The following is a 23643-nucleotide window of genomic DNA, read 5'->3' on the forward strand; positions in this document are numbered from 1 at the left end:
TGGCCTCACTCAGGGCTCTGTTAAGCAAAGTCCCCCAAGTGCCCAGAGCCCACAGGTTGCTGCAGGACTCGGCAGCGCCCTGTGCTGGGACGCAGCACCTCCGCTAAGCAGCAGCTCCCCGGGTGCCAGCTGCCGAAGGGCCCAGCCCTAGCACAGCGTGTGCTTTAAAAATAAAGCCAGAAGCAGCAGCTCGTGGGGCAGAACTGGCCACACGGCCACCAGTGGCTGTAGCTGGCTACTGAGCAGCCTCTGCACAGCCTGCTGATTGAAGACCACACTCTAAATTTTTACTGACACGTCTCAGTCTTGTGCATAAGCACAAGGCAGCTGCAGTGACAGAAGGCCCCTGTGCAGACACAGGTCTTTCATTTTATGAGCCCTTGTGCAGCTCTGCTTTGCCTCTAAGTGCAAAACTGTGGTCACTGTGGTCACCCTGTGCCTGTGCCTCAGTCTCCAACTGCTGGAGAGAGAGAGAGATACAGGGGTCTGTAATGAGGTACCTCGATTTACACATATGAGAAGGTCCCAGAGTGCATATGTGGTATCACAAACCCTCCACAGGCACCTAAGAGCTGTACAGTGACTCTCAGCTGCAAAACAGCCTTGTGCAGCTCCAGGGCACCAGACAGGAGACCTTCTCCTTGGCTCCAGGGGCACGGCCTCCCCAGGGAACTGCCTGGCAGGGGTGAGAGTCACGACCCTGGCAGAGCAGAGATGTTTTGGTGTGGAGGAAGATCCTTGCAGATCCAGCTGGAGCAACTGCAAGAAGGTGATGCACTCTGGCAACGTCTCAAGGTCTCACCTGAGACACCAGCACAAGCTGTGGCAGCGCTTTCGGCCTGAAGCAAGCAACTTCTTAAACCCCTCCAGCCAGATGTGTAAGGGCATGCCCCTGGGGATGCAGAGGACAGCAGCTGCAGTGAGAGCACCGCGTTGTTCAACAAAGGATTTCTCTGGGGAAGCTCTTCCCTGCTCTAGTGAGAGCTCTGAGGATGCTCAGCCAGCTCTCTTCTCGCTGAATAGAGCCCAGAGTGCCCTCACCAATCTCACTTTTTATTCCAGAACTACGCTACTCCTTCTCCCCTAGCTGTTATCAGCTTTAATATCTCTTATTGAACCGTCAGGATTAGGCGAGGTCACTGAGAAATATTGACGACTGGATTTTAGCTGGGTTAGCCCCATGCAGCGCCCGGTCAGAGCGATATTCAACAACAGAGCAAATCAACACGAAATTACAGGGATTGAAAGCAGCAACAACCACCGTGCGCACGCTCGGCATGAGGAGGTGAGGACTTGCCACGACAAAAGGAACACAAACCTTCCAGCTAGGGATCTTAGATGATGGCAACATGCCTGGCCCAATGGTGTAATAATGAACGTAGTCTGGAAGGAGGGCTGAGGGAGCCCGAGTCCACGCGCGGGAGACAGGCGGGAAATGAGGGAAAGGACCTGCACCAACTGAAGCTACGGATGGGTCACTTGATAAACTACAGTGATAAAACCCATTAGACAACTGGAAACGAAACAAATAAACAAACAAAAACAGAGAAATTAATATAAACAGAATGAATACGAAAATACACTGCGACTCTGATGCTCTAGGGAGAAAACTTCCGTATCGTAAAATAAAGAAAGAAAATCTTAGCTTTGCTGCACATAAACAACAGAAAATTGATACAATGCTCGGTTCGGAAGTGAGATGGCTTGAAAATTGTTATTTGGTATAACAAGTTTCAGACATCGATCTAGCAGTCATTGTCTCCAGGCTCGGCAGCTTTGTCTTCTGTCCATGGAAGTGGCACACTGTGAAAAGCCTCGGCAATTGATTTAGTCTGCAGACACAGAAACAAAACATTTCCAATACTGGAGGCACTGGCATCGGTGACGTTTATTCTGTGTAGCTGGACAGAGAAGAAAAGCGTATAGCCTTGGAAAATGACACGTTCTGGCTGTGTGATGATATGGAAGAAAAAAAAAAAAAAACGAAAAAGAAAAAACCCAACAGCAAGGATTGAGCAGATGAGAATGGACACTGCTCTCACTGCCTCCCCCGGTTCACAGCGTACCCCCCAGAATTTAGTCCAACCATGTTCTGGCACGGTGCTTTGTTTTTCTTTTCGTTTTGTTCAGAAATACACGCCAATTGCTGGGTGTGATGCATTGTATCTAACGGCAGAGAGAAGCCACAACCAGAAAAACCTGGCCAAGATGCTCTTTGTCAGGCACCCAGCTGGGTTTAGGCACCTTTCCACGGTCTCTTGGACTGAAAAAAAGGTGGACAATGAGATTTCTTAGAAAATTACTCCATAAAATGGCCAATTTGTAGCTTCCCCCTAGCAGCAAGTTTAAAGGTGTCACTGTGGTTCATTCAAACAGATTCACTTTGAAGGGAGCGTGCAACAGGTCCCATTCTCATCTTCCCCTGGCTGTGTCCCATGCACATTTTTTTTTTTTTTTTGTCCAAAAGTTGCTGGGTTTGGATAACAAGCTAGTAGGTTCGTATGTCTTTGAGATGAAGTTTTTCACCTTATCTGTGGAGGCCCAAGCCCCCATGGTGGAGCCTGAGCTGACTGAGGTGGGGGAACTGCACTCGCTCACTGACTGGCAGGTTTCAGAGGCTTCTGAAGAGGCAGAGCTGGACGAATTCTGCAGCGTAAAACAGCACCGCAAGGCGGGGAAAGGATACACAAGCCACCAAAAAGAAAAAAAAAATACAAACAAACAAACAAAAAAAGACAAAAAGCACATACACAAAGACACACACAGGAGAAAGGGAAGGATGAGAGAAGCAGAGGGTTAGGGTTTTAAAAACAATTAGAAACTGCTCAAAACCATTGCTAACGTTGAGGAAATCTACAGCGCAACAAGGCAGTGGCTTAGTGCGAGAACTTGCCACGCTGCTTGAGAATGAGGGAAGCGAGGGCTCGCCCTCAGCTCCTCATCGCAACCCCAGCGCCTCGATTCTGTTAGCTGCCTCCGAGCAAGAAGCCGAGGGGACCCGTGGTCCAAACATGCAGTGCACCAAGACAACTGATCCGTACAGAAAAGCAGATCATCGGTGGGTCAAAGGCATCGAGTTCAGGTTTAAGACACAGAGCAGCAAATGTCACTTACAGGCACAAGTTCTCGGATATCCTGACCTGCAACGGCACTCGTGAAAAGCTCATCCGAGTTCAAATATTATGGAACAGAGAAAGAAGCGATACTTACCAGGGCTGGAGGTTCCCAAAGGTGTATGCATGTGCCTCTGCCGGGGGTATGCATACACCCAAAGCTCAAACCTTTCTGCCCAGCAGTCACTACGAAGGTGCCACGTACTCTGCTGAGGGCATAAACGGTGGCATGTGCTTGCCAGCCACCTCCTCTGAGCAGCGGAGATAGAAAATATCAGAGGCTTGGATGGAGAGGGGAGGAAATTAACAGCTCAACCACCTAGCTCCTAATAAGGGACTTCTCTTCTGCTTTTCAGTGCGTGCCTTTATGTACATTCATGGCTATAAGACCTCTGCAGAAGCATCCAGTTCACCTACAGACAGGCCTGACTCCAAGGTGAATAACCATGTGGACCATTTTACCAACTGCAATGCTACTGCACCTCATGGATAGCAACATCACCCTCAGGAGGGGTCAGGGCCAACCACGGGCTTTGAAATGGTCAAGAACACTGACAGCAAAGATGTCAGGACAGTGCTGAGCTCTGTTCACTGTCAGGAAATGCAACATCAGCAAGAACCATTCATCCTTTTGTAGTCCAAGACCTGTGAAGCAAGTCTATCTAAGGATATCACTGTCACTTTATTTTAGGACAGCACAGAGAATGGCTGGGATTTCCAGAAATGCCCCCTTGTGCACAAGTTTGTGTAGCAACGCCTCGGCTTTCAAGGAATGAAATTTTGAAGAGGGAGGAAAAATTCATCTAAAATACAATTTCACCAGTAAACCTTAGATGAGATCTTGGGGTGAGGCTGCAATACAATTATAGCAGGGTAAGAGACACTGTAGAGTAATAATTACTCACTGCTCACTATGAACTACATATAAAGAATGTATAACTAATTGCATGCGTAAAAAGAGACGTAGATCTCCCAAGATGCCAAGATGGGACACCTTTGTTGTAAGGATTTTGTTGAAGACTATTGGGCTGTTGAGAACTTGGAAGGAAGGAAGGAAGGAAGGAAGGAAGGAAGGAAGGAAGGAAGGAAGGAAGGAAGGAAGGAAGGAAGGAAGGAAGGAAGGAAGGAAGGAAGGAAGGAAGGAAGGAAGGAAAAGAAAGAGGAAAAAGACAAAAAAAAAACAACAGCATGTAATACAGTGTATTATTCTATAAAAGTAATGCACATCCCATCTTACGCTGGCATCATATCAGATCTGCATGTGACCTGGCAAATGTGGTTAGGTTATTGATAAGCTTGTACTCCAAAGGCAGTACGATGCCTGTTCATCTCGAGTTCATCTCAAAGGGGTGAGAGGAACGTACGATCAGAAGAAGCTACAACAAATGATATGGAGCTCTTAAGGAGAAAAATGAGAAGTATTCTGTGGGATACAGTGATGCAGTGGCTTGACACTTTGTGTAACTTGTCTTGTTGATTTAAAGCAACCCCTTAAGAGGAGAGATCTCTGAAAATAAGAATACTGAAAAACATCAGCTGCAGGTGATGGCCATCAGACATAAGTAACTACAATGCACTAAATGGACATACGCCTATTTTTTCTACTCTTAAATTCATTTTTTTACAATAAACGTCCAAGTTTGGCCTCTTCTAGGTTGCTCAGCAGAAGAAACTTTGAGAACACTCACCATGAGAACACTCCCCATAGTGTTACACTTGGGTTAGGAAAAATTAAAGACAAGAATGTAATTTCAGAAAACACTTTCTGAAACCTCATGTTTATTGCCGAAAAGAACCACTGAAAGACCCTCTTGGGTCTGAGTACTCTGCCCATGACAGGACAGACATGGAAGGATCTCAGTTCCAAAGACAGTGTTACTCCACCTTGGTTTCTGATGACAAGTGAGAATTTGGAGTTTACACTCAATAAACTATTCTGGTTTACAAGCCATAAGCTTCAAGAGTTCCTATCAAGAATCTATCAAGAATCAATTTTATGGGTCATAAATAGGGTCTACTAGCAGTAGAGCTGCATGTAGCCAGTAGCTGGTTTTTCTATCATCTCCATTTGGCCTTACTGGCCAAAAATACAACTTCTGAAGATGCAAAGATTTGTTCAATTTATGCCATGTTTAGGGGAAAAAGCCTAGAAATGGCAAATTTATTTTTGCAGTGATGTGACTACAAGGTGAAAGGAAGATGAAAGAAGGACTCACACCAAACTCAGCATGGCCATTTTCAACAGGCCAAGTCAGGCAAAGGATGAACCAAGATACCCTGCAGAAAACATCGTGGTAGTTGAAGGAAATATAAGACGTGGTGGCAGGGAAACAGGTCTCCTTGTCTTGAGAATGATGGAGACAGAAGAATACCGAGGTCCTGAAGGAGAAGTGTAAAGAAGACAAGAGTGATGATATGGCAAGAAAAGACTGCCTGGATCGGACTGCAAACAGTCTTGAAAGGCTGGGAGGAGCGGGGTGTGGGAAGCACAGACCACCCTTCATTTCTGAGCAGAAAGTACATGAGTGGCAGAAACTGCACAGCTACTGCTCAGGCAAAAAGGCTTCAATCTTGAGTGCTTGCTCTAGATGCACACCCACCTGGAAACATGTGCCCCCAGGAGCACACACACAGACAAACACCAGGCTGAGCAATTTCTACTCCAGATCCCCTGGAGTCAGAAATTTGGCTTTTTTTTTTTTTTTTTTTCAGATGACTTTTGTTGATTCATTTTTAAAAAGATTGCTTAATTTGAATATATATATATATATTTTTTAATATTAGTTCTTTCATTTCAGCTACGTCAACCCCAGGAGGTCATTGTTTTCCACAGTTGTGATAATGTTGGTTCTGTTCAGCTCTCAAACCATCTCTTCTGAGAAAAACCTTCAAGTTAACAATATCAGCACGAAGCTAAAAATGTGCCCTGCACAGTAACAACCAGTTTGTCGGATGTATGTTATACACATGCAGCATGGTTTCTGGTTTCTCAGACATTATTCCATGGCTTGTTCTTGGGTAGTGTCCTGCTGTTGGTGTGCTATGTATGAATTCCAACAAGGATGTATTAAAAACAAAAAACCACCACCAACAACCCCCCACTAACTGTATTTTGAGCTGCTGGACAGTATGATTATAGTTTCCATCTGCTGTCCCACTAACCTATAAAAGGACTGCAGTTATCTTGGATTACCTGCATCTCTTGCCATATTCTCATTCTCCATGCAAACACAGCATTGCTTTCTTAACCCCTTCCCTTCTTCATATTCTAGTAGAGCTTTCTGGGCAAGATTTTCCCTGAAGACCAAATCCTAATGAAGAGCTTGGTCCAATGTCTCTCTGCAGTCCGGAGAAGACACATCAGGTACTTTTCAAAAGGCTTAGGACAGAGACTTAAGGTCACCTCCTCGATCTGTCTCACTTCCAGAAACGTGTCTCTACTCATCTAGTCAGGGACAAACCCTTGGGAAACCTGATTTAAAAAGTAACTTTAGGAGAAACAAGAACCTCGTGGTAATTGACAGATGCATTTCTTTTCCTTATCTTTTTTTTAAGGGTTTACTTTAGAGGCGTTTCTTAATTTACATGAACAATTGAATAGTTCTAACTATATTTCCCCTATTCTAACATCAAGCTATTTCAAGCAATGCCAGCTCCTCAAAAGCTGAACCTTTTTAGCTTCCAAATCTGTAAGTTCACAACTAGTTTCCCTCTGCTTTATTGTTTAAGGAAAAATGATTTCCTGAGTATTCTACTAAGAAAGACTTAGTCCTCTGCTGTTTGACAACACCTGAAAAGTTTGCTGTTTTTTTTTCCCCTCTTCTTTATCTGCTTCTTCCTCCTGCCGTGCTTTCACCCCCACCAAGTCTTAAGCAGCCTCTACAATCCAACTCCACGTTCACTTCCACATTATGAAAATCACCGTGCATGTTCACTCCAAGTCCAGTGGATCTCTGTATTATCATCCCCTAACACAACATAACCACTATTTCCATACAACTTCATTGCAGATACTCCCAGGCCCCCGTGTGCCTGCGTGTAGGGTCAGCAGCACCAACCAGGTTGGATGTTCATCCAAGACCTACTCTACACTCCCTGCAGCAGGGCTGCCCAGGGCTTTATGTGGTTTCAGCACATGCCAAGGGCAGTGCTGACCAAGGCTGACCTCAAACCAGGCATTTAGAGAAACCACTCAGCTCCAGAAAGCGATCTGTGATGCTTTTCACCCAACTGCACTCGCTTAATTAAGATTTAACTATTTCAAAGGGCACTTTCCAGATTTACAGCTATCTGATAGAGGCTAACACTTTTCCTCCCAGTGATCTTAAAGGTAATGCTGCAGAAAGCAGATCCCACCAAACCTGTCTAAGGGCAGAGCCTGGCTTTATAATAGCTCTTTTTCCTGTCTTCTATGCAGAGTGTGATAACTGTGAAGACTTCAACTATAGTCTGAAAAGCAGTCTTCATTTTGCCAGTCATCTTTTCTCTGGTACAGTCTGTATCTTGTTTAAATCTCTCCTTATTTCTTCTTCAAAATTTTACCCCCATCTGTGATTTCTGAATAAAATGTTTAATTTTCAGTGACCCTTTCTTGTCGAAAATGCAGGTGAGAGCACAAAAACTTCACGTAGCTCATACAGTGTAATTCCCATGATTTGGGAATTTTATGCAGATCCCCTCCACTTTCTTTTAAAATCCATTATTAAAAGAAAATCGGCTTTGCTGCCTTAAAAACTACTGCTGCTGGCAGATGCCACAGCATGCAGCCAGCAAACATCAGCCAAGTGTCCACCTGTGCAAGATACCCAGCTTTTCATTTCCTTTGTTGATTCCCGAGCTTGCTTTTCTGCTTTCTCAGTGTCCCTGCTGCACACAATGACATCAGTGTTTCAGAAGCAGTCAGCAGCCACTGCCACTGCTCCTCCCTCCCACTGCCCAGCCCCAAAAGCACAATGCCGAGAGGAAGGCCTGCAGGTCGGTTTGGTTAGAGACACACAACATGAAGTTACGCTGTAAATTGAACAGCTTCTCGGTAAGCTCACGATCACGGTTATCCGTCAGCACGACACACACATATTTTACTTAGTGCTGAACACACAAAGCGAGACACTTAAGCAAAGATGAAGCGGCCAGGCAATGATCTGTTACCTTTTCCTCTGCGTAAAGGTACACAGAACTGGAGACATACAGAGCACATACCTATTTGTTATACCAACACACTACACTTGTCAAGTCAATGCCACACTGCTGCAGCCTTCTACAGCTCATGAATAGCTCGAGTGATGCTTGGATCGGTTTGCAACTTTATGGATAGTGTCTAAAATGAAGTGACAGTATGTGAACTTAGCTGGTGTAGATCAGCGTGACTCCATCGACTTTCAGGATGTTCTGCCAGCTGACACCGGCCTAAGTTCTCTCCCCTGTTTAAGAGGGGAACTTGCAAAGAGAGGTGTTGGGTTTTTTCCATGGTAGGTAGGGGCAATTGCAAAGTTACATCCTCATCTGCAAACACAGCACCATCACGTAGATTACCACCCTTTTATGCAGGTGCAGTGGTTACTATGAAAACCAAAGATGATGCTAGACTGTATAACCAATGTACGTATCTTAAAAGTCGACATCCTTACCTTGTCACTATCCAGTTTACTTTATTATTGCTCTTTTTTTTTTTTTTCACTTAGGTTAGCCATAGCCAATCTAAATAAAACATTCATTTTATTAGTGTGCACAAAGTTCTTCAGGTTGTCATCTATAAAGACAATGCTGATGTGTCCAGACTGGGGACAGTGTAGAAGATGTACTCGTTTGACAACAAAGCATTTCTATTAAAATGAAAGAGGTAAACATATTTAAAAAAATACTGAACTTCCCTTGAGAATATGCTCCAAACTTAAATGAACCAGTGCTGTTTTCAATGATACCCTAAAAATTTCACTGTGAGTGCAGCTTACTAAATGTTCTGCAGGCAGGAAGGGCTTTGTGCACTGTCAAAGGTGGTCTAAGAGTAGCTTAAGTGTGCAGGTGGCACTTGGGGACAGCTACTACTGAAATTGTCAGCTGCTTGCTGACTGTGGGGAATTAAATTCACATGACCATCTACTACTCCCTGTTACATGAAAAGGAGCACAACTACGTTTATTAAACTAAAGGAGAATCTGCTCATATTTCTTAAGAGTTCCATAAAGAATTAAAAATACCTCTCGTTTTGATGCAGAAACCTTATGTCTGCAAGGTGCTCAACTGGAAGTCAAGACAAAAATGGCAAAACCAATCTCAAATGGTGTTGTTAATGGTATTCTGAGCGTTCCTGGCCCTTTGTAGGGGTCCATCTGGTGGGACACTAGTATTCCTGTTGTCAAAGCCACCAGTGTCAATACCAAGGCTGTCAGAAGGCCGTTCTGGCAGTGATTTTTGTCCATTAAACAATAAACAGCCATCTGATATTATCAACCTGCAATCTGTGTAGTGTGTGAACTGGTAACATCAGTGGGTAAAGTGAATAGTCACTCCTTCTAGCAGGCGGGTATTTCTTACTCTTTTCTCCTCTGTACCCATCTGAAAGTTAGGCATCGAGGTTCTCTCCAGGGCCAGAGCAAAAATCAAAGTCCCCGAGAGTGACCCATTCATCTCTTCAGTGCTAACTGCAAAAGCAGCACAGATCACTCCAACCAGAGGCCCAACTTTTAGATGGATGAAGTGCAGTGAGATAAACCTTACCCTCAGCACTTAATCTGACTCCAAGGTACCCCAAAATCACATCACAGGCTTTTGTGAAAGGCGAGCCAAGTTCGAGAGTCCAGCTCACGCTCAGGTTTTTGTTCTCATGCTTGCACGTACCTGGTTAGGTGCTTCTGGTGGCATAGGGGATGGCGATTTGGACTGGAAAGCATCCTGGGACATGAATCCAGAATCATGGGAGGACACACTGGACAGCCTCATGGGTGCCTGCTGAGGCAGATTGGAGCTGCGATAGCGATAGTGTGAACTAGGTGAGTGCGAGTGCGAGCCACTGGACCGGGAATCACTACTGTTAACGCTGTTCAGACTGCTGTGAGAGACAAAAGGAACAAAGAAAGGAAAGGGGAGAGGAAAAGACACAAGGGCGGGGTGGGGAGAGACCCATATACAGTACAATTAACATTCCACATGTCTCTAGCAACAGGCAGCATAAACCGGAAAAGAAAAAATGTTGACAAAATAAATTTAAATATGTATATATGCACATATATATCAGTAAAGAACTGTAAGCAGCTGCAGTATCCCTTGTGACCAGAGAGAAAATGGCATTTTACCTTGAATTTCACTCAAATGATTATATTCTCTAACCACTTGCAGTCCAAGTTAGGTTATGGATGAAGGGATTTGCTACATGCCCTCCCTAGCCTTTACAACACATGTGCAAAAATGTTGCTGACAGCTCTCTCCTAGTGCACCAAGGACCACATTTTCAACAGCATCTCTAGCAGAAGGTCTGAAGGCATCGTGGTTCATCTAAAACTCTGCAGTTTGGTTCAATCAGCAGGCCAGGGTGTGAGATTTTTGAAAGCACTACTAAAACCCCATATTTCAAAGTGCCTAGGACAGGTTTTGCTCACATAAACACTTTCTACCAGGAAAAAAACAACATGTGATGACATATATTCAGTGAAGTCTCACCTCTGGTTCTGTAGCTTTAGTTAGTAAGAAAGACCACCAGAAAATTAAAACTTCGAATTAATATGAATTAAAAAAAATTTGAACCAAATAAATTGATTATTAGTGTCCTGTATTGATGGAGCAATGACATGCCAACCACAACGTGGGAGCTGTTAAAATTTGCTGCTGAGGTGGATAAGCAGGACTAGTAGGGTGCATCTGTCTGAAGGCAGGTTCCTGCTTTCACTGGCAGAGTCCTCTGACTAGGTAATGGGATGGCTCTGAAAGGTACGTGGGCTAGGACAGCACCTCTTGTTCACAAATCCAGTGTACACACAAGATGGACAAGCCAGCTTGCAGCAGAGGATGAGGAGCTCTGCCTTATTTTACCCATACACAGTGGTGCCCACGCTGGTTCTACCACAAGAAATTAGGTGGATTAGGACCAGATAATCGTTTTTTTTTTAGCCATTTTCTTTTACAGCTTCAGGATATTGCATCTTTAAGCCTGTGCCCATTGCTCTATGTATGCATGTTTTCACATATATATATAAAAGTATTGCTGTTTTTTTTTTTTATATATATCCGCATGCAGAGACAAGTAGATACATAACGTCATGTTCGCTTGCTCTGACATGCTAGAGGTAACTTTGCTCATACACAGGGAACCTGTACTACATTATTCATAAAGCAAACTAAAAAATCATTTGAGAGCAACTATGAAGGTGTTAGAGCAGAATACACGGTAGGTTATCTTCCTTTTCAGTAAAAGGAAAGAGTAAATGTAGACACCAGGTACAGGGGCAACATGCTAATAAACTGTTTTATGAGAGAAAACAGTTTTTTACGGAGAAAGCATAGACAGAATCCAGTGTTTCAACATATTTTAGGACAGCATTAGACAGCATTAAACAGTCAGAAAAACTTGTATTAAAAAGCATTCCCATCTACCAGACTGATAGGGTAATTGCCAAGGATGATTTTTCCTTTTCAAACAGTTTAACTTACTGATTAGTAACAGCTACTTAGAATAATCTAAAAGTCATCATACGAAAAACAGAAAAGGAAATTATGAACGAACAATCTCAGAGCTTAGATCAGTACAGTCTGCTCTTTGATCTGAAATGGATTCAAGAGAACTGAATCAAAAGCATCGTCAAGTTGTCTTGAGTTCAACAGTTGTTCAGTCATGCCCATCCTTTTAAGTATTCCCAGTCACACACTCACATGGATAAAGACCATGAGGGATTGAGTTCATTAAGAGTTGTTATTTAAGATTTAAGTATGTATACAAATCCATATCACAGTCTGAACTCCCTTTGCCCCCATTCAGGTTAAAATTAAACATTACCAGTCTACTTACCTGCAAACGCTAGATTTTCTGGACATGGTGGTACTGGGAGAGGATGGAGGAGTCTGATAAGACCAGCTGTAATCAGAACCTTTCAAATCTAAAATTACCTGATGAAAGACAATCAATAGCATCAGGGACATGGAATTTTTTTCTCCTATTAGCAGAAACCATCTGCTTGTCATACAACATTTGTCTCCACTGCAAACTTTCAATGCCAATTGACTGTGCATATTACAGATCCCACAGAGGTGAGGCAGCTCCATCTCTGGGTTTCCTGAAACTACCATACTTTAATACTAAAACTGCTATCACAGAAGGAATGCTCATGTTTGAATGGAAAAACCTTTACAAAGTAAACTGGAGATGTATTTTATCCATATTGTAGGCTGTTGGTTTTCTTTTTCTCTTAAAAACTACAATAGCTATAGCATTTAGAAACTCACATTAGAAAAATATTGAAGATCCAATATTTACTGACAGTAGAGCTTCCCTCCTTTATACTTTTAGGTCAGTGATAAAGGTCTTAAGGTATAACAAGAAAACTGTGTTCACACAGCTGAAGTCAAAGGTCCTTTTTGGAGTCACTTAATGATACACATTTTCCTATGCATTTTAAGAATAGCATGGAAAAATGTTCTAATGTTAGACTCCATCAAGATACCAAATCCCAGCAATCTTGTAACCACATCAAGACAGGGATGTTTAAGTGTAGGGTGAGGAGGTGACACCCATTCAAATATTCTCCACAGAAGCTGGGCATTTTCACTTACATACTTCAAAGTGTTGCAGCTACCACTTCACACAGGTCTCACCAAATAGCTTAGGAGCACTTGGCTGGTACTTCAAAATCTGTTTTTTTTTAAATTTCTTACGTTTAAAATGACACCTTGATGAAGTGAAGCATCTACAGAATGTAACACCAAGCTGCTAAATGCTAGTAGTCAATATTTCTCAATATAAAAAAATATGAGCATTTTTTCTTAATATAAAAAAAAAAAAGTTACAAGCTAAAAATAAAAACATTTTCCAAGCTAACCTGTTCACTTGAAGATGGCAACTTGTGTGGATCCATGGTGAGGCTTTTCAGGTCATCTGATATGGTTTGTAAATGAGTTATTTCTCCCAGCATTGATATTTCTTCTTCCTGAAAAGACAAAAGAAAAGGGCTAATCACAGCCTTGGTTTTAAAAATCAGATCCAAAACACAATACATGACCTTTTTCTTTTTCCTGATGACCGTAGGAATGCCCAACAGAACTGCTTTTTCTTTGTCTGTTAAACAACCACTACTTAGGAAAGAGTCTTGGAAATACTCAGAGTTTCAAGCCACTTTTAAGATTGCTGTGAGTTTTGAGGCCCAGAAATCCCCTTCCTCATCAGTGACATAAATCTCAGCCTTCTTTTTGACCAGAAAGAGTGCCATTCTTGTGGCACTTGGAATGGTTTTAACTCTTCTATGTATACTCACTACTGTATCTTAAGGATTTTAACCTCAAACTTAAGCAGGAGCTAAACTCATACTTTTTTCTACCTTTTGGAAATTCTGAGATAAAGGCACTATATGGAGATCATTAATACATCCATGATTCTCTCTGGCTCAGGCTACGTCAACAGCTAATTCAGACAATTCCAGCACCATAAACTACCACAGTAATCTCTTTGCTACCATGGCAGTTTTGATCAGGTCCCCACCCTGCAATTTACCTCCACCTGTTAGGGTATCAGCTTCCTACTTCTGTGAGCATGGTTCTCTGTTGAGGCTGATGCTCTCTGTAAACAAGCACTGGGAACGTTTTCCCAGTTCACTGAAGGCCCTTCAGAAATGCCTCACGCTTGCAGAAAGCCACAAGCAATTCATCGCTGGGCTTCAAACACCCTGAGATTAGGAAAATATACTTAAACCTTTTCAATGAACTGAAAAAGCTGTCATGTAGGAGGAAAAGAGCTGCCAGCAAACTGCATGAAAGCAGGCTGCAATCTGTCAGATAATGTCATTATATGCACAGGGGAGGTCTTGAAAAATTTATCAGTCCTAGTGCTGGAGTAGGAGTAGGGAAGGTTTATATTAAAATGTGATGATAAGTAAAAAAGCAGTGGAAAAAGCTGTGCATTAGCAATATCTTAAGTCCATATGCAGGAGGAAATCAAGCCCACGTAAGTCTCTGGGCCCACTGTTTCCCCATTAGTCCTCTTTGAAGCACCCAGTGCCTTCAGATGCTGAATTACTCTTAATGGCTACCAAAAGTGCCCAATTCTCACCACTTCCTAGGCAGAGATGCAAGTTGAACTTTGGCTAGTCTCTATGGCTCTAAACATTCATTCCAAAGATAAAACGAGCTCATCTTTGTAGGGGCTGTTGGCCACCTCTACAATCTGTGTACAGCACCGACTGGAAATGGAGAGCTCTTACTATTACAGGCCGCAGCATCGAGATGAAAGTACAGAATCGTCCGCGCTCCTCGATCAGAGCTTTTCTGACAGCTTGCTTCTCGGTTTCTTCAAGCAGCAGGTACTTATCATTGACGTCTTGTAAAGCACTGTCCAACTGGGGCTGAATGTCACCCCGTCCTGTATGCGGGAAACAAGCGAGAGCACATTTTGTCATACCTGTGAATCCACACAGAGGAATACCTTGTTTTCAGTCAGCACTGCTGCCAGACTGTGCTTTTGCAATTCAAGTCTCCACCAGCATTTTCCCTTCATTCAGATTTGCAGGCATTTTTCCCCCATTGCATTAATCATTTCAGAGCATCTTTTTCCCTTTTGCATAGAACAGAAATCCAGCTGAATGCAAAGGTTTCAACAAGCCAAGGACAGCATTTCACGTAAGGACTTTCTCCAAGTGTTAGCTGAAAACACCCTTCAGATCACCCTTGAAAAATCAACGCCTTACTAGGGAGGGTATTAATTACCAACCCAAGATACATCCCTCTTCCTTCCTACTTTTGTGCTTAGCAAGGTCCCAACGACAACTCTGCAGAGTCACTAAATGAGTGAATGAATCTTCTATAGGAGGTGATATTACGGGTGTGTTACTGATCTCTGGACCACCGGATTCAATACTGTACACAAGCAACTGACAAAACACCTTTTTTTCATTCCAAAGTCCAACCCCAAAAAACTACCAACATCTCAAACACGTGCTAATGTCTGGTACCATCTGTATTTGCCTATGGAAGAAAATATCTGATGTTCTGCGATCAAAAAGCTTCACTGTGTTTATTACGGCCAACTCACGACACCAAACCTTTCTGTGACAGTTCAGCACCTTACTCTGCACCAACGATTTGCTCTGCACCATGGAGAAAGCCATTCCTCTAGTAACGAAGACCTGCTGCTTAGCCATGGCATTGCTGAGCCAATACTGCTGTAGTTGTAAGATCTTTTCATGCAGCTTACACCCCTAAAAATCGTAAAGAACCGCTGTTGGGTAAGTTTGTCTCAAATCTCCCAGAACCAACACAAGCAAAGTAAGCATGCCAAGTACATTTCCATTCTGCTGATGCTAAATACCAGGAAGATAGCATTGAAAAATGGTGGCTGAGTTGCAGCTACCCAAAATCGGTTTGTATGGACAACCGCCTTTGTGCATGGAGGATTTCAAACTATGAGCATGAGGCAGAAAAAGTCTCTTAAGGTGTTTAGTATGGAGTGCAAATGACTCGAGGTCAGGGTTACAGAGGAACACCTTTGCCTTATCATCACATGTACATGTATTTCTTCAGACTCTAGAGTGAGGTGAAGTCGTCAGCTCCCCAGCAGAAATACATGCCCAGAGCAGCAGGAAAGGGGGCAGGAATGGGAACAACAAGAATCATGCTGGCTTAGAGGCATTAAGGACTGGATACATCCAAATCTCCTCCGTTCAGGGCCACACATAGCCCAGATGGACCCGCAGGTACCCATGCACAGAGCTCTGCGATGCACCCTCAAAGAGCCACGCGTGGTGCTACACCAGCACGGGCACCTGGGTACCGGGTGCAGTGGGGTCATAAAACCTCTTTGGAATAAGCCCCTTTAAAAATACCGTGCTCGGAAGCTGCAGTTACTTCCTTCATCTCTCAAAATTAGCATCCTCCAGAAACAATTTATAGAAGAATTTGGACGGGTCTCTGATGGCCCTGTGCCTTCTCATCTGTCATCCTTAGGAAGCAAAGCAGGCCCTTCTGTTTGAAGACTCTTCTGTACATTTCAGGCCCTTTCTCATATTCTTTTTTTTTTTTTTTTTTTTGCAATCAGATGCAGTGATTAAACCCTATACTTCTCCGGAGTTTTTCTTTCATATTCCTTATGAAACTGAGACTTGCATTACTGCTAAGAACCTTGCTTTGAGAGATGCCCCAAAAATGGTGACAGGCGAAATAAGCTCACTCTGTTTGTACCTAGATAGTGACTCACTGGAGTGGATGGATCAAATGCAAAATGTATCGGTTGCTAACTAACCCAACACACTCATCAGGTCAGCTCTGGAGACGTGCTGTAAGCATTGAGCTGTTCCACCAGCTGATCATGCACTCAATGCAGTAAATCCTCCTTAAATGCATTCATCTGCACTGGTGAGAAGACACTGAGAAAGCAACTGGACCCCACTCATAAAATAGGTTCAATTCTAGTGAATTCTGGTGATTTACTTCAACCCCACAGAGCACCACGTCTTGGACCAGAGCAACAGAGCACCCAACATATGGGGGAAAAATAAACTTCATTTACACCTGCACAACCCACTGAACTCAACAGAGTTATTAGGATAACGATCAAGCTAATGATCACACTGTGAAGTACCTGGTGGATTTCTTTACCTGAGCCTGGAAATCAGCAGACATACCATCTCCTCCCAGCTACTTTTAGGGGCCTGTTTTTATGCCAGGGCTCTTAGGCACCTGAGTAGTCAGTGAAAACACAGGAGCTGTCTGGGGTATCATTCAGAGCAGGAAACAAGCTTGGGTGAATCGTTTGGATGAGGCTCTGAAGTCAGATGTTTATATGGCATGAATATAGCTCTTTCTTCAGGTATCCTTGCAACATATTTTTTAGGTGCAGGAAAGCTTTATTAACATCCTTTGAAAGCTCCCTAATGCAGACATCAATCTGCATCAAAAGCCTTTTGAAATCAGGTGTAACTCTTCCCGCTCCCTAAATCACGAGTTGCCTCTCACAGCACTCAGGCAGCTTGGGAATTTGAGGGATGAGATCTGTGTCCAATTGAAGCAGTTTTCTTTGCTAAGCAGCTTAGATCAAAGCCAGACAGCCCTGCTGCACCTGGAGGACACCAAGGAGGCGAGGGCCAGCAGCCCTCTGCTCCTCACCTACCTTGGGTCTCCATTAGTCTGGACCCACCACTTCTCTCAGAAGGGAACGTGGAGCACTGGAGAGCAATGCAGGTTTTCCCCCTTTGCATTAGGGGAAGGCCATTTGACTCTGGTATCCCTGACAGCCTAATGGCACAATTTTTGCCTGTGGACATGAAGCACACTTTCATAAAAATGTCAGCAATCCATTATTCTCTCTCGCCCATGTTCTCTGGGTTTTAGGTTACCCATTTGGAACCATTTCCAAACCAATACAATGAGCACCATGACAGAAAACACGGGTCTCTGATCTGGAGTCAGGTAGAAAGGAGCGTGATGGCAGGACGGCTCTGCAGAGCACACCCAGTGGCACATGGAAGAATGAGCCAACTGCCTGAAAAGGGAGGAGAAATTCAGATCCATCTTCTTGAACTGGAGCTGGGGTGTTGCAGAGGGGACCAGAAATGCAGAACCAGCAGTTGTGGACCAACTCCCACCCTGCCAGGAAGGAAGGCACCGTGCTCCGACTTGTTGCTTGACACAAGCAATTAACAGCTACTGAGCTGCAGAGCTGAACTGCTTCTGGTCGTTATTAACACAAATTCACTGCTCCAAGGACAGTCTTAGTATGTTCCCTTCAGGACAGGTGCTTCACATCATTAGCACAATGTGCAAGAGCTGCAAAGGGCCAACATGCTTTCAGTTTTAGTGGTCGGTGAGAACCAGTGCCAAAAGCCTCATGCAGCTTCTTGAATAACCCTTGTTTGAAAAGAACTTCAGCAACATGTTTGGGAGAAGAAAAACAGGCAAATCTAATTTTCAACTCAATTTCATGCCTATATTTTATAAGACAATTTAAACTACAAAGCTGTCAGTAGCAGCGAAGGAGAACAGTCATTTCTAAACGCTCTCAGTGCGAACCTGAGTGTTATAGTGCTGCTATTGAGGGAGCAGGCAATGCAGTAAATATTGATGAAATTATAATTTTCCACATTCTCACTTAAAGACTGCTCCCTCAAGCATCTTCCAGGTGTCTGCACACAACCTGAGTATTCGATGTGGGCATTTTGCAGAATTTACACTGTCTAAAAACCCTGAGCGCACCTCTGCCAGACCAGGCTCCAAGTCATTCGTTCCCAAATCCTAAGAGCCCACCTGCTTCATGTGCCAGCATGAACAACCCCTGTGAGTCCTGCACTGTGAAGCCCCACACGTAAACTCACACAGATCTAGGATTCTGCAACTGTTTACAGAAAGGTGGAAAACCTCACTGCTGCGGTGAGCTCCTTTCATCAACCAAACCCGAGTCTTTCTGGAGATTACTGGAGTCCCCAGTGAGCTCCTAAGCTGTCCCTTAAAAGAAAATCTCCAAGTTACGAAAGGAAACTTGCGGACTGCTTTACAAACCAGGAAAAGCACAGGGTGTGGTTCCACAGAAGGATGCGAGCACGAGGCGCCAGGGCCAGGCTCCAGAAGCCCAGCAGAGGCACCTCGGTGAGGAGTCCCGACCTAACCCATCCGGGCTTCTCCACCGCTGGTTTTATCTCCCAAATCCAGAAACCCCACGTTTCATTCGCACAAGGATCTCGAGGCAACCCACTTTACATTTGCAAGGCAACAGCTGAAACAAGGCCCCAATTCAAAGGGATTTGAGACGTGATCAGGCAGCAGGAGAGGAAACAATCGGGATGCTGATTCCGCCCCTTCCCCAGCACGGATTTTGATGTGATTTCTTATCTATCGGTTAAGAAAGGTGCATGCGATTTTCAGAGAAAAAAGGGGATTTGGTTCACAGGTTTACAAAAAAAACAACAGTCAGGACTTCAAGCTCTAGACTTTAAAAGTCATATTAACAATAAGAGATTCAATTAGTTGAGCATCACCTTGATGACGTGTCTCTTCCATTTAACTTCTCTCACGACTATGATATGATTTATCAGTCCACGTTAATCCCTTTCTAAAATAAACCAGAGGTTTATCTACAGTACTGATTTTCTTCTTTTACAGCGTTCCAATTAAATGCCAAAAGAAGACACCAATCAGAAGAAGGTTTGGTCATTAAGATTAGGCAATATTTTAGTTTCATTCGAAATTAAAGTCTAGGCAGTTAGTGGAGACCAGACACCATAAAGAGGCCACAGCAAGGGCTACAATAAACCAGCCACCAGGGTTACAGCATGGCACAGACTTACCCAGAGCCTCAGCTGTCAGGCAGGTGCGCATGATGAGAAATTGCAGGACACAAAATTGACACAGAAAGGAAAATAAAAAAAGTCAAACTGGTATTCCAGCACTCCTAGAGTTCAGACATTATCATCAGCTCCGAGACAAGAGAGCGAGCAGTTTCGGCTAGGCTATTTTGAACCCTTCCGTTGCTGATAAAGAGAAAGGCATTAGCTTTGCTTCTGGATGAGCTGTCGTAAATTAAACTCCCGGTTATTTAGCACACAGTTTTATTTTAAGAGATTTAAATCAGTTTCGGATCTCTGTTTAGCTTGCAGATTCGTAGGTAACCGGTGTTTCAGCCAAGTGTCAGACGCTGGTCAGGCTGATGGAGTGGGACAGGACACAAACCCTCGCATGGGACGGGGAACTCAGCACCTTGCAAAGCTCCGGGCGGGGGCTGTACTCGTAACCACAGCGCTTTTTGATGTTCTCTACAGCAATTACATTAATAGATTGGTCATTAAATAGAAAACTAATTGCTGATGCAATGTGGAAGAACATCAAAAAGATGAACCATGATATGATTTTAATTAAAAAACTATATATATATACATATATATATTTATAGTTTTGCAATAAAGCTGGCTTGCTGTCAAAAAGAGGGGAACTGTCAAGTTGCATTCAAATCTCAAGGAATGAAAATAGAGTGAAAGAAAGATCTCTGGCCACTGCTCTGCAACATATCCAACGTGTCTTCATTGAATTTTTATAAGGTGGAGCTTGCGTTATAAGATGGAGGAGAGGAGGGGGAACAAACAGAAAAAAACTCTCAGGCACTACAGCCTCATCTGTACAGGATTTATTTTTTTTCCCCACAACAAGGATGGTTTGCTAATTAGTTTCTCTCTTTCTGAGCAGTGTCATACTGACCCCGCAGTGAGTCCTGGCCATAGTGGTGCTCACAGCAGTCTGTTGGGAGAAATAAGGCCATCTGGTGGAGACAGGGGCTGGCCTGGGGTCCTCTGTCTCCACACTGAGCAAGCCTAAGTGTAGAAGAGTGCAAAGTACCTGAATGGGAAAGTCAGCATTTGCTTTAAGAACTGAGGTGTTCCTTGGTTATAATTACATTGAAGAGCTTCATGGCTTTTAGTTAAGAGCCAGGTGGTTTGTGCAATCATCCTTGAGAACAGTATTACAGTTTCAAAAATCAAAATGTTACCCAAAAACTGCTGCAAAGACTGTAAAAAGCCCCAACATGTCATCCTCGCTAATGGGGAGGAAGGAGAAGAGAAAGCACTTCTGACCGTATTACATTAAGTTACTAATCATCTACTCCCTCAACCTCATTAAAAGTCTGGTAGGAGTACTTTTGAAAACGGGTAAATAACTCAAAAGTACAGCTTGGTGGCTTGGATACTCAGCATGGACAGGGCAAGAGGTTAAGTGTACTGACTGCTGGTGGCACTCTGCCAGACTGCTACCAACCACTCAGAAACAAAACCCGGTTTTTACATTAACACACGCCCTATTAACCTTGGTATTTTATTGAGAACGTTTCATATAACTCCTTTTCACAAATCCTCTTGGATTTAAACATTTTCCTCAAAGCCTGTGGGTCAGCACCACGTGAAGAACCTGAAAATGAAACCTACCGGAGAAGTTTTGGGCAGAAGTGAAACCTGCCCAGGTAATCATCAGTGTCTGAGGTGAAAGAAGCAGAGAACAAGGCCCACGTGCACTCCAGATTTCACACATGCATTCCGTTACACTTGAAGTTAATCATTGGAGTTAGACACTTTTTTATAAGAAAAAAGGAACTAGAAATCGTGCACTTTGTTAACCTCCCGAATTAGTTACATGCAGAGCCGCAGCAGCTCTCTCTCCTCTGAGCTCAACGCAGCCTCCACAGCCTCCAGCAGCTTTGTACCCAGTTAGGAGGCCTCGACTCAGCAGAAACCTAAACGTGGAAGTTATTGCACGTATACACATAATTATTCTGCTGACTCGGGTTAGCTGGGCTGACTTCTGCTGCCCAATGTTTGTCTGAAAACAAAGAGCAATTTAAGAAACGCCTGCTGGTCCACAGGCCGTGTGGCTCTGTTTGCTCAGACAAGAGCTAAGTTTCAAGGCTGGGGCCAGGACACCCCCAGGGGCTGCACGGACCTGGGAGCTGCACCAGGAGGCTGCTTAGACTGCTTTTATTTTTCCTTATAGTCAAAGACAACAAACAGAATGAAAATCAGTCCTCTGAGGTCTTTCAAAATGCAAACCCTTCGTTTACACGCAGATTTGTCGTTTTACCAAAACTTCCCAAAAGGACGCCCATGCCTTTTTGTTTGGGAAGCTTGGTGTTTCTCACTGCAAGCTCTGGGAACACCTTCATGGCAATTCACACGCCGACTCTGCAAACATAATTTCTGATAAATCTTAAACACCAGGCCTGAGCTTCCCAGTTGGCTGCATGGAACCAGGACATGCACAAGGCAGACAGCAGGCAAACCCAAAGGCATTCGGCCCCCCAGAGCACAGATGGGGTGCCCAACCTGCAGGACAAGCCACGTCCTCTCTCCCAAAGCTCCTCAAGATGCAGGCGAGGAGCATGGGGCTACTCCATGCAGCAGTCAGCTGGGAGAGGGAGGCTCCGCAGTCTGGTGTGGCAGGGAGAGGACGCTGCTGCCAGGATGGGAATGGGAAAAGTGTGGGGTTATATTTCAGTTCCTGGATCTGAAGCCACCCAGAGCAGAAGAGAAGCGCTTTCCCATCCAGTCAGAGCAGAGAAAGCTGGAAGGACGTTTTTAGTAGCATGCACGGTGTTTAAGCAAATTCAGAATTCGGCGAACTTCTCACTTGCCCACGGATGATCATGAGGTTACTTCAAAAATACTCTTACAAGTGCTAGGAAGGGAATTAATTCGTTATTTTTGAGTTCCCATAGGTGAGTCAGTAACTTTACAAAAAAATGAAAGGCCCAGGTCCTGCTTGGGGAAGGCCAGAACAAAAAAAAGTGAGTTTGAGCTGCAGGGAAGCAGTTGCAGTCGTGTCCTCAGCCTGAGAGCTTTCCTGCCCATAGCTGAAACCTCCTTTGTGACCTAGAATGAATTCACTTCCACAGCTTTACCATTCTATAAATAAACCCCTTCTGGATTGTGTTTTTGCCTGTGTGTCCCTAGGAACAACAGACTCCACAACGCAGCACACTGAACAGATCTGCCACAGGGGGACAACACTGACACTGCACTCAGACCAATGCTGCATTCCTCCAAGGTACGGACCAAAAAGGCAAAGAGGGGAAAAGGTATTTTAATTATTATTATTATTTTTAATTTAGGTGCTGTAGATTAGCCTGGCCGGAGGCTGGGAGAGCTTCTTCCTCCTGCCCAGCCGTGTCAGGCGCCCATGGGGCTGGCAGGTTTGGGTGTTTGTTCTCACATCCACACGAACCTTTACACCTCGCTGCTTCTCTCCTCCCAGGGGCTGTGAGAACAGGCATCTACAACCCTCAGCTCCCCAGCACTGCTGCAGCTCCTCCGTGTTCTTGCAGAGGCCACCTGGGAGCCTTCATTGCTTCCATTTTCTCTGTATTCGTCCCTCTGTGACCAGCTCTAACCCTGCCTCAGTTTGTGCTCCGGACCCAAACACCACACGTGGGACAGTGACTCCAAGGGATACAGCACAGAAATACAGCAGGCTCACTGATAACACCAAAAGCATCTGACAGCATAGCGAAATTCAGCATGAGAATAACATTAAAAAAAAAAAAAAGACCCTTCAATCACAGTAGAGCTGCTATAAAAGTGATAGCAAAATGAGGGCTGCTTCACTCCCTGCCCAAAACTGTTTAATCCTGAAGGAGGACAAGGCACTTGTGAGCTGACCTCCTCTTCCCTAGACATGGCACACATTGCAGGAGGAAGACAGGAACCCAGAAAACACTGTTTCTTCCTCCAAGAGTGCAGAGAGATTTACTCTACTCAGAAGTAGGCTAAAAAGGGGATCGAGCTAGGTACTAGTCCTTACAGGGTTGTACTGGTCTGTCTGCACTGGTCTGAACTGATCCTTACTGGTCTGTACTGGTACATACTGATCT

General features: G+C 44.1%; 1 protein-coding gene across 9 annotated transcripts in view; it reads right to left on the reverse strand.

The window, feature by feature from the left end:
* The window catches only part of MTSS1 (MTSS I-BAR domain containing 1), a 119244-nt gene that overhangs the window by 5978 nt on the left and 89623 nt on the right, over positions 1-23643 (reverse strand). For 4 of the 9 annotated variants that reach the window (XM_084281734.1, XM_084281731.1, XM_084281733.1 and 1 more), the window contains exons 7-11: positions 14513-14670; positions 13139-13246; positions 12112-12209; positions 9951-10161; positions 1319-1513 (exon numbers count right to left, since the gene is read on the reverse strand). In XM_084281734.1, coding sequence (XP_084137860.1) covers positions 1319-1513; positions 9951-10161; positions 12112-12209; positions 13139-13246; positions 14513-14670 — 770 coding nt within the window. Of the gene's footprint in view, positions 1-1318; positions 1514-2526; positions 2647-9950; positions 10162-12111; positions 12210-13138; positions 13247-14512; positions 14671-23643 lie in introns of all 9 variants that reach the window. The other 5 variants (XM_084281737.1, XM_084281732.1, XM_084281738.1 and 2 more) reach the window with 5 other exon arrangements.

Source organism: Netta rufina, assembly GCF_964035555.1.
Source record: "Netta rufina genome assembly, chromosome: 2".
NCBI lineage: Eukaryota > Metazoa > Chordata > Aves > Anseriformes > Anatidae > Netta > Netta rufina.